The 12,539-nt window shown below is 35.9% G+C and overlaps 1 protein-coding gene across 1 annotated transcript in view; it reads right to left on the bottom strand.

The window, feature by feature from the left end:
• Positions 1–12,539, bottom strand: part of LOC150097802 (cell adhesion molecule Dscam2-like) — a 208,031-nt gene that overhangs the window by 72,169 nt on the left and 123,323 nt on the right. Inside the window, exon 8 of the mRNA XM_090407344.1 lies at positions 2,739–2,900. Coding sequence (XP_090263470.1) covers positions 2,739–2,900 — 162 coding nt within the window. The remainder of the gene's footprint in view (positions 1–2,738; positions 2,901–12,539) is intronic.

Below are 12,539 nucleotides of genomic sequence, written 5' to 3'. Positions count from 1 at the left end.
CCAATATCTTAGAATAGAGGGGACTCTTATTCAGGGAGACTTTTCCAGACCTTTGGTGTACATAGATGAATAAATTTAGTGCTTAAACTCATAAATTAAATGCTCTACCGTGGCTAAGTTAATTCTGGTTTGCAGTCATAACCTCTATAACATGTTATGCCTTTCTTTCAATCCCCCCCCCCCACTATGGTTCAGATTAATGAGTGGTAGTTTTGGTTCGTATCACAGGCAAAACTCAGGTATAAAATAAAAAACATATTTATTGGAATCTAAAGACATAATATACACTTAGACCAATCTCACTTTCAATTAGTTCAAGGACATGCTAAATCAAACTTTTTCAAACTGATTAATACTCTAATACATGAACAAAAAATCCTTCTTTTGAGTTAGAGACTTAATACACATAATATACGCATTATACACTGCTACTCAATTTTCTACCTACTATTTTAGTCTTGCATATTAAGCTAGTCACAATCATCTATAATCATTCCTAACAATTAGTCTTATGGATATCATAAGACTAATTGTTAGGAATTGATAATTGACAACAAAATCTGTACTTTACCATTTCTTGGGGCAGGATCTCCAGGTCCGTCTGAACTGTTCTTCTTTGTTTGAATTACCTTTCGATACATCCATAAGCCTGCGTCCACATGGTGGGTCACTATGGCCATCAGATTAAACTATGCTCTACACCTAGCATTTTTTCCTTGTCTATTCTCAACCTGTTTCGGGCCATCCTCGTTTCTAGCTGCCGGTTCATAATATATGTCCGCAATATTATTCCGTCGGAACTTTCGGCGAAGGCAGCATATGCTGACATCTCATGCTTTAGTACCAGCAGAAATTCAGACATCGAAGGGAAAGGCACACCCTCCATTATTGAACTATCGCCAAGAAACACCATCAGGAATCACCGGTCCACGAGAAGTCAAATCATCATACAGCAAAACAGGCAAAAAAAAAGCCTTGAGAAAGGGGTGCAAACCCTTTTTATTCTCTCTTCACTTCCCCCTTTTAGCACCCTCTTACCTACTTTCTGAGATCTTTTCCTGCTCGCTACTTTCTTAATCTGCGGCAACTTCGGCACATCGCGAGATCATAGCAACGTCTTCTGGGAAACGAATGTGCGTCGCTTTCCAAGATTGCCAATGCCTCAGGCCCACCCGTGACCTTTGGACTAATGTTTACACCTAATTTACCCATTCATTGTATACATGATATATTTCATATAATACTAATTTATACACGAAGTTCTTTACATGGTATTACAATTCTATTAAAAGGAGGTAATTCTATTTACAGTTAGTACTTTATTTCTTCTGTTCGAGTACAAGTTTTTTCTCTCAGTTGATTTTTCTGACATGTTAAATCCTGAATGAATTTTCTTTAATAAAGTGCTTCATTCAGGATGTAACAATGTGCTAGCATTTGCATTATTTTGAGAAAAGAGTGCCACCACTAATAGCAACTTATCTGCTATTAATGCAGTTATTAACTTTCTTTACACAGAACAATCTTCTATTCTTAACCTGTAACTTTAGAGTATTCTCTCTAATATTTAAGATAAATCAGTTCATAAAAAAAATTTCAAAAAATAAATGATAAAAATATAAAAAAATATAAAAATCTTCTTTGACTATTTTTCTCAGCCTCTTCAAGTTGTCATGAACCTTCAATCAGAAAAACGTGAAACTGCTATCAACCACCTGTCAACCAAATACCCATCTCACTAGGTAATCATATTGAAATGAGCACTTCCATGGAGTCCAAAGATATCATGGAAGATCTAAACCATCTACACAATATATACCACTCTCCAAGTAAAAAAATCTAGTTATTACACCTTTGCTAGCCACACACTTACTCAATTTCCAGGAATGACCACTTGTTTTCCCCCCCCACACACACACACCAAGTACTGGATTATTTTCTCTCCATCAATCCCATAAAACCCTTTTATAAAGTTAAATGTTTCTATCATATCCCCTGGTTTCACCTCTCAACCAACTTTTGCAATTCTAATATATACATGTCCAGATGTGGACATATCAAGGTCTTATAAAGAGGAATGATAGTTAGTGAAGAACACACTAACAAGCAGAAATAAACTTCTTTATTTCTGCTTGTTAGTGTGTTCTTCAGTAACCAAATAATCCTTGAGAACTTTAGCAATATACTTTTTAAACTTCAAACTATGTACTTACTATTAACCCCCCCCCCCAAAAAAAATCCCCAGCTTCATTAACTTCATGGAGTACAGCTCCCTCAATGCGATATACGGCTTGTAATCTTTTTATCCCAAAATGCACAACTTTTCACTTTCCCACATTTTGCTCATATACTGTCCTAATTTAAATCATCCTGCAAATGTCAATTTACAAATTGAATCTCCAAAATGTCAGAATGGCCAAGAAATAATATTGACTATTGACTCTATTGGTATATTTGCATAAAACACAAGAACTACTATCATGCATATTATACAGTATGACAATTAAAAAAAAAAAAAAAACTACTGAATAACTACAATGATACATGTTATGGAGTAAACGGTGTTAGTGTTACTTTTTTTTTTTTTTTTTTTTTTGTGCCATATGTACTTTTGTTACCCTCACTAACCTGCTTAGTCCTCAAATCCATAAAGACTTACAAGCTGATTTAAATCTGAAAGAAACTGTATTTTAAATATATTTCCATATAATTTTTAAATTTTGTGCTTAAGTAATTACCTTCATCAGATGTTGTGAACTGCATTGAGTCAGACGGATGGCTCCAACCAACGTTGTTTTCAGCCCACATTCGTAAGTGATATGTTGTTGAAGGAAGAAGATCTCTCAGTATAGCACTCGTTGAGATGCCAGCAACAGTCATGTTCTTGTGAGAATCTCCAGCTTAAAAAAATAAACCATTCAAGATAATTACTTAGGATAAAAGTCCATCTTTTCTAATCTAGAAAAATAAAAGGATCTAACAATGGAAAAATTCCAATATGTTAATATTCCCTTATATTCTCAATAAGTTGCCTATAGTACTATAATGAAAAGACAATTACCCCATTAGAGATATATTTTGCTCTTCATTTTAATATTTAGAGCAATGTTTCTCAAAACTAGGAAATATTATTTATTCTCTTGAATAAATTATATATATACATACATATATATATATACACATATATATATATACATATATATATATATATACATACACACACACATACATATTTTTTAAATTTCAAATCACTTATTTATTTCATATCCAAACACAAGTAGTACAGTAGTAAGTAAGTGGTACAACATGATTTGCAACAAATTAGGATACATTACAATGAGATTAGCTTAGATTTGGTAGGTGAATTATACAGGGAATAATAATTAAATATGAAAAAAAGGAAACTATACATAACTTATATACAATAAACATGGTCAGATGTTCCTCCAGTATCTTGCACAATCAACTGCTCTTTCTGTGCAGGATATAAGGTCCTCTTTTGCACAAGGCGATGGAAGAAAGGGACAATAAAGAAGGTGTTCCATGGACTGGGTTGTCCCACACACTCACAATTGTCTGGGCCAGTGAGGTAGCCACATTTGATGAGGTTTTGTTTGCAGCGTCCTGTTGTCCGGAGTCTGTTTAGGCTTTTCAAAGTATTCCAGTCCAAGTGGGCACCACGTGGAAGATGTTTGGCTGTTGGAATACCAGTATTATTTTCAGGATATAGTGCAAGCCATTGTTGAAGTCTTGTCTCTGGGAGGTTTTTAGGTAGTTCAACAGTTATCAGGAAGCTATGTCGGGATCATAGTCTTTGGGGAACTGCGGTCTGGCCGAACAGTGGGTGGCGTTCATCATTCATTTGTCTGCTTCTTTCATCAGCTGAGAATGCAGATCTTCGAATTGAAGGGGGGTGCAATACCAGCCAAAGTAAACAGGTCTTTTAGTGGTGTTGGTTTCAATTAAGCAGTAGCTTTCATTCAATGCTGGGTCAGGTTTTTTAGCATGGCAGGATCTGGACCATACTGAGCAGGCATATTCAGTAGAAGAATAGCAAAGGGCCACGGCAGAAGATCTCAGTGTGCTAGGGTCTGCACCCCATTTGGAGGAAGTGAGCTTTCTTAGTATGTTGTTTCTTGCATTCACTTTTGCCTTTGTTTTTACTATGTGGGTTTTATATGAGCGGGTGCGATCGAGAGTCACACCGAGGTAGTTTGGTTTCCAGGAATGTTCTATATTAGAGCCTTCCCAAGAAATCTATAGCTTCCTAATGTTAAGGTGGAAAAGGCCAGTCTGGGTTTTCAAGGGGTTTGGTTTTAGTTGATTGCTGGTATAGTATGTTGTTAGACTATTTAAGACAAGTGATAGAGTAGTTTCAATTGACCTGAAATTTTTTGACTGAGTAGCTATGGCAAGGTCATTAGCATAGATAAAATTTCTAATTCCTGAAAAGATGGGGAGATCATTGACGTAAATGTTGAAAAGTAATGGTGATAACACACTTCTCTGGGGGAGGCCATTTTTTTGGTGGTGCCACGGCTCTTCCTACCCCCCCAAGGTCCACGTAAAAGCATCTATTTTCCAAGAGTGATTGGATCAGGACAAGGCGATAGTCTCTAGTTATTCTGTATATTTTATTTCTAAGTGTGAGATGGTTTATGGTATCATATGCTGCAGTTAGGTCTACAAAGGCTACTCCTGTGGCTAGTTTTTGCTCATAACCATTTTCTATATATTGAGTGAGGTTGAGAATTTGTGATGTGCAGGATTTGCCTGGTCTCAAGCCAGCCTGCTCAGCAATAAGATGGGGTTCGATTAGGGGTTGTAGCCTATTCAAAATTAATCATTCATAAAGTTTAAAGAGGTTGCTGAGTAGTGATATAGGTCTGTAATTTTTTGCTTCGGTTGGGAGTTTCCCTGGTTTCAGAAAGGCCACCACTTTGACATGCCTCCAGATAGTTGGTATCCTTAGGGTTCTGAGGCAAGTGTTGTATAGGTTTAATAACCACTCTTTAGTCCTGGTTCCAAAATGTTTAATCTGTTTATTACAGACATCATCAAGGCCTGCAGATTTTCTAGGTTTTAATAGGTTTATGGCAGCGTTGAGTTCAGTGATGGTGAAATCTGAGTTAATCATATTTTATTCCTCACTTGGGGTTCTAAGTATCTTATTTTTTGTGTGTTTTTTAGTGAATTTTCCATTCAGCAGCAGCTGGTGAGCAATTTGATTAGCTGTTACCTGCAGATGCTCATATGGCTTAGTGAAATCCTTCCTAATTCTGTTAATTTCAAATCACTTAATAATAATAATAATTATTATTATTATTATGTATTCTTGTGAATATATATGTTTAATAAAACTTTCATTTAAAAAGTTTTCCACTCTCCAAGTCTACTAATGTTTAGATTTGAAGAAATCAAATACCATATCTGTGCAGGGCTTTATTATTCATGTTGATGCTTATTGGAGTAAATACATATCTAGAGATAATAATTACTAAATAAATTTATTTAAACTAATAAATTACTATGCTTTTTTCCTTGGCCACTACTAGGAGAAATACAATAGGCAAGTGCATGTTAGCAGAAAGGCAAACACAGACTAAGTGAGAGGATCCTACAATCCTAGCCAGTGGCATCTATGAATGTAGTGATGGAATTTTGCAATGATGGTGGCTCAGATTTTAAGCATAGCAAGACACTGAATTTAAGATTTAGTGGATATCGTAATTCTGTGACGGATTCTACTAGACAAGCAATCTCTCAAATTTTTTTTTTATGTGAAATATTTTCTGATGTGCCTTAGATGTAGAAAATGGCAATGGATTTTTGGTTGTATTTGGGGAATGGGCACAATGTTATTATTATTATTACTAGTGAACGAAGACAGTGAAAAAATGGATTAAAAATAAATATCACCGAAACTAAATTCAGATTCGTAAGCAAGAAACCAATTCTTAATTCAGCACTTTCTTTAAATGGGAAACAGACAGAAAGAGTGACAACATTTAAATATCTTGGATGCTGGTTAAATGAAGAATGTAATCAGAAATGGAAATAAAAGTTAGAATTGAATGGTAAGAAAAAATTTTTTCCTGATGAAATCAACACTGTGAAACCACAATTTAAATTTAGAGTATGCATGTTTAAATGCTATGTATGGTCTGTACTGCTGTATGGTGCAGACACTTGGACTTTGAAGACAACATCAATAAAAAAAACTTGAAGTCTTTGAGATGTGGTTATACAGATGAATGTTAAAAATCCCATGGACAACAAAAACGTCCAATCAGGAAGTACTGGAACAAATGGGGAAATCATGTGAACTTTTAGATGCCATAAAAAGAAGGAAAGCTGCATATCTTGGGTACCTACTTCGTAATGAAAAATATAAAATACTTCAATTGATTATAAAAGGGAAGATAAATGGAAGAGGACAAGGAAGACGAAGAAATCTTGGCTGGCAGACATCAGAGAGTGGACTGGCATGAGCTCTGAGGGACTATTCAGAGTGGCTGAGGATCGCTCAAAATTTGCCGAGGTGGTCGCCGACCTCCAATAGGAGATGGCACTCAAAGAAGAAGAAGTATAGACACCTCCATGGAGTATGAAGATTTAATGCAGGACACCCAAACTATCTACACACAATTTTTCATACCATACCTCTCCTTGAACCCATTAACAGACAAAGCACTAACTAACTCTGGCAACCCATTCCATTCATTCACAATTCTCCAAGCAAAAATTGTAGTTCTCATGTAGTGCTCCTACTAACCACACTTTTATCGACTTCCAACAATGACCTCTTCTGTCCCCTCTAGGCAAATGGTGAAGCATTTCCCCTGCAACAATCCTATAAAACCCTTTAAGTAGCTTAAATGTTTCTATGATATCCCCTCTTTTTTTTTTTGTCTATCAACCAACTTCTGTAGCTTGCATATCCTCAATCTATCCTCATATGGAATGTTACACAGATCACTTACATTTTGGTTGCTTGTCTTTGAATCCTCTCCACCACTTCTTCATTCTCAAGAAATCCAGAAGACCAGACCTGAGCACAGTAATCCAGATGCAAACATATCAAGGCCTTATAAAGACAAATAACAACTTTATTATCTTTACATGTTAGTGTGTTCTTCAATAGCCAATAATCTTTTGTCTCTGTCTACCACCACCCTTAAATCTCTAGGCTTCATCTATTTCCTGATTACACAGTTTGTAATCTATTTATCCCAAAATGCATAACTTTACATTTCTCTACATTAAACTGGCACCCATTATCTCTTTTGTCCATAGTGATGTCCTTCACATCGCCTTGATTAACTATTATGCCACCTAATTTTGCATCATCAACAAACAACTGAATATTTCCTTTCAGGTTATTTCTTATATTATTTATGTACAAATTAAACAGTAGTGGTCCCAACACTAAACCTTGCAGCATGCCACTAGTCACCTGTTATGCCTGGATTCTGCTCCTTCAAATACTACTTTTGATAGCTGTCCAGCAGCCACCTTCTTATCCACATAACCAGTGTCATATCCATGTACTAATTTGAATAACAATTTCATGCAGTATTCAGTCAAATGCCTTTGCAAAATCCAGCAGAATTTTCGTGTAACCATTTCCTTTATCCACTCAGCTCTTACTCTATTATAAAAAGTTAGTATATTACTAAAGCATGTGACCGACCCCTTCACAATGCCATGCTGAATGTCATACAGTATCACATTCTTATCCACCCACTCTTTAATTCTCTTTGTGATCAATTTTTTCAGTGCTTTGACCACCACTACTGAGATACTGATTGGTCTATAATTTACTACTGCAGTCTTAGACCCTTCCTTATGCAAATGAATTATTTTATCCTCTTTCCACTCCCTTGGAAGTCTACCAGAGCTGAGACTTAAATAATTACAGAACCTAGTCAGACGTATTGCCAGTGTCCTTGCATATTCCCACAAATTCCTAAGAACCTCCAAATCATCCACCTCTGTTCCCACATAGGCCTGTCACGTATGTCACAGCATTAACCCCATTTGTATGATATACTCTTGCAAAGTTGTCACTCAGTAATAACTCAATTATTTTACCTCCTCTTGTTACCTTGTGACCATCAACACTCATTAAGGTTATTCTTCCATAGTCATTCTTCCTCTTACTTGCCACGTAGTGAAAGAACTCTTTGGTATTTCCTATGTTCTATTCAGTTTTTTCTTGTAATTTGATTTTGTCTTCCTTACCATACTGGTCATCTTTCTTGCCTGACTCTTGTACTGTTCATGAAGTTGATTTCATTTTCCTCCTTATATACCCTCCACAGCATTTTCCTTTTCTGCAGCTCATGCTTAACGATATTACTCATCCCTCTAACTTCTACCTGATTAACCCTCCTTTGCATCCTCTAGATTCCCCTTAACTATCTCCTATGCACCACCAACATCCTTCCCTTGCAGTGTTTTATGCCATGACACATCTTTGAGCTTCCTCCTAAGCTTATCAAAATCACCTGCCTTGTAGTTTGACATATAGCCCTTCTTGACAGAATAATTCCTATGTTTTTACAATCTCTGCATGGTCACTTCACTCTGTCGAAGGCAATGTTGCTACCTTGATTATGGACAATTATTAAAAGAATACGTAAGACCACAGTAATAACTTTTAATTAATAAAGGTAGATATTTCATACTAAAACTAATAGATATTTCATACTAAAACTAATAGTGTCACATGAACAGTTATAGAAATGGAATACAAGTAACGAACATTCGGTGGACCACTTATTAAAATACAATTGTTGCCGTGTGCTAGGAAATGATAGAAAATAATAATTAATCTTTAAGATGATTGTTTTTTTTTTTTTTTTTTGATTACACAAAATAAAAGTCTCCCAGATCTTCGAGAGAGCCAATCATTTCGATTTAAATTCGGTAAGTGTAAAATAGCTTCACAACTTTCTTTAAAAAGGTGTTCATATTTGAACCTGCATCTATAGAGGAGAATAGCTTTATCCCACTGGATATTATGAGTGGTATTAATACTGTGTTGTGCTAGACCAGACTTCTGAGGTTTGTTGTATTCAATATAATATTGATGTTCCTTAATTCTTTTTCCACAGAATGGCCAGTTTGTCGAAAATAAGAAACATCGCATTCACGTGGTATTTGGTAAACGCCAGCCAAAGACAGAGATGACAGTTTATCCTTTGTAGAAGGCAATAAAGAGGAAATTTTGTTGATGGGAACATATGTGGGAATCAAGTGGTACTTTTTTAAAATTCTACCTATAGGTTCTGAGATTCCTGGAAAGTAAGGGATTGGAACTCTGCAGACTGTTGAAAAAACCTTGGGTATTGGAACATACGATTCAATTATCTGTTGGATTTGATTTGGGTTGTAATTATTCGATTCAAATCAAATCCAACAGATAATTGTATCTTATGTTCCAATACCTAAGGTTTTTTCAACAGTCTGCAGAGTTCCAATCCCTTACTTTCCAGGAATCTCAGAACCTATAGGTAGAATTTTAAAAAAGTACCAATTGATTCCCACATATGTTATTATCAACAAAATTTCCTCTTCATTGCCTTCTACAAAGGATAAATTGTCATCTCTATCTTTGGCTGGCGTTTACCAAATACAGTGTGAATGTGATGTTTCTTATTTTGGACACACTGGCCGTTCTGTGGAAAAAAGAATTAAGGAACATCAATATTATATTGAATACAACAAACCTCGGAAGTCTGATCTAGCAAAACACAGTATTAACACTACTCATAATATCCAGTGGGATAAAGCTATTCTCCTCCATAGATGCAGGTTCAAATATGAACACCTTTTTAAAGAAAATTGTGAAGCTATTTTACATCTACTGAATTTAAATCGAAATGATAGTCTCTCTCTCTCTCGAAGATCTGGAAGACTTATTTTATGTAATCAATAAAAAAAAAACCATTATCTCAAAGATTAATTATTATTTTCTATCATTTCCTAGCATGAAGCAACAATTGTATTTCAATAGGTGATCCACTGAATGTTCGTTACTTGTATTTCATTCCTACAACTGTTTGTGTGACACTGAAGATGTACTATTAGTTTTAATATGAAATATCTATACCTTTATTAATTAAAAGTTATTACTGTGGTTTTACGTGCTCTTTTAATAATTATACTATGCCTCTAAAAATAAGAATTGATTATGGACAGCAATTCTGATCCTAAGATCAAGTACAGTGCAACAAATACTCGCACTAAGACTAATTGCAGAGAAAGCTTGAAGAAAGAACAAAAAGATATACTGCTGTTTTATGGACTTCCAAAAAGCATTTGATAATATTGACCAAAATATAACATGGGCTGTCTTGGAATCTTATGGTGTGGACAATAAATTGATCCACCTGTTGAAAGATATAAACAGCCAAGCACAAGCAAAAATCAGGATAGCGGGTGCCACTGGAGATTGGTTTGCCACTAGTCAAGGCACAAGACAAGGGGGACCCAATATCACCAATCATCTTCATCATGCATCTGGGAAGAACACTAGATAAGATTAAAGAAGAAGGTGGAGGCATTTCAATAAATGGCATGAAAATAAACTACCTCTGCTTTGCAGATGATATCGTCCTGATTGAAGAAGACACAGCAAGGCTGGAACAGACATTGCAAACACTATACACAGAAGGAAAAAGATATAGACTAAATGTCAACTTTGAAAAAACTAAAAAAATGATATTTGGACAACAGGAGCTACTGAACAGAGTTACGATAGACAGATTACAACTGTAAAATGTGGAACACTTCACATATCTTGATGCCACATGACGCATGAATTGGACCCCAAAAAAAAAGAAAAATTAGAATAGCCAGAGCAATAACTATTTTAAAAGCCATGGACAAAATATGGAAGAGCCAAGCTATAAAGATGCAAACTAAACTGCACATTGTAGATACTTGTATCTTCAGCAGCATGCTCTATGGATGCGAGGCCTGGGTACTCCTGAGAGAATCTGAAAGGAGGATGTTGGCATTGAGAGGAAGTGCTATAGAAAGATCTTGAGAATAAGCTGGATACAGAAAGTGAACAATGAGGAAATCTGCAGATGAATACAACCAAAAGAAAACCTGATCCAGAAAATATTCAAAAGGAAACTACATCTCTTTGGCCATATATGTAGAATGAACGATGAGAGGGAAATAAAAATGCTGCGAGATGATTGAAGGAAAACAAAAAAAAAAAAAAAAAAGGAAGACCAAACAGAGAATGGGGCAATGACATTGTCAAATGGTGCGGAAACTCTATACACAAACCGAGTCATCTTGTACAAAATAGAATGCATGGAAGAATCATATCAAGATGACATCAGACACCTATGGGCATTGGACCCATGGTTGTTGATGATGGTGACTCTTGCACCCTGTCCCCTCTATCACATGCTGAATCATGTAATTATCTCTCAGTAGGAGTGTAAATTCCATTTCCTTCCTACCATATGATCACTCTTCCTTCCAATCTATATTTCCATAGTTGAAGTCCCCCATAATAATTGCTCCAACTGCACTAATTTGCTGACATGCCTTCCAGATCATTCCTAGCCTATAGCAGCAACCAACCATATATTTTGTCTTACTGGCCTTGATTTGACACCAGACAGATTCAAATGAACAGCCACCTTTCAGCCTATCTTCTATTTTTTTTGGCTGCAATTCATCTGCTATCATCAGCAGTATCCTCCTTCCCATTCTATCTTCTCTATCTTTCCAGAAAATACTAAAACCTTTACATTCTATTCCTGTAACTACATCATCTGATGTTAGCCAAGCCTCACTAATGCCTATAACTTTTGGTGAGGTTGCACCCAAAAACTCCCCCTCCTATTCACGATACTTCTGGCATTAGTATACAGAAACTGCAGCATCTCTTTAGGCCGCAATCATCAAATATTTTTGCTTGAAAGATATGCAGTTGTTGGTCATTTTTATGCTCATTCGCTTCATGTGTGCCTTCACACACATTCACCTGCATCCACCCTAACTGTAAGGTTTTCACGAATTTGTGCTTCAGCATGCTCGGTGAACAAAGCTCTCTCAGACACCTAACACCAAAATCATTTAGATGCATCTGCCAGCATTAAGAAATCATTCTTTCCATCAAACTTGACCCATAGGTCCCCATTCGTTTGCTACCAATTCCCTCCTCCTCAATCATAGTCTCTGTACGTAATTTTCTCCTTACCTTATTTTTCTCATTTGTTCACATGAGCTCGATTTTTACCTCGAGCCACCTGCTTCTCTCTCTTCTCAGTCTCCAGATATGTGGCTGCTTTTGCAACTTTGTAATTTCATGCTTTTCTGTGAAGAATAACATACAAGTGTGCTATTTCCTTATTTAGGTCTATTTCATTTTTTTGTATTTCGACTACTGCACACGGTCAACATTAATATCAATATTAACATTTTACCACTGATACTGTCTATTCTACTAACATTCACTTCATTCTCACCTTAATATACAATCATTCACCAGTTTCACTCTCCTTCCA

Source organism: Typopeltis vanoorti, chromosome 17, assembly GCF_054136105.1.
Source record: "Typopeltis vanoorti isolate ZY-2024b chromosome 17, IOZ_Tvanoo_1.0, whole genome shotgun sequence".
Taxonomy (NCBI): domain Eukaryota; kingdom Metazoa; phylum Arthropoda; class Arachnida; order Uropygi; family Thelyphonidae; genus Typopeltis; species Typopeltis vanoorti.
This window is presented reverse-complemented; position numbering and strand designations above follow the sequence as displayed.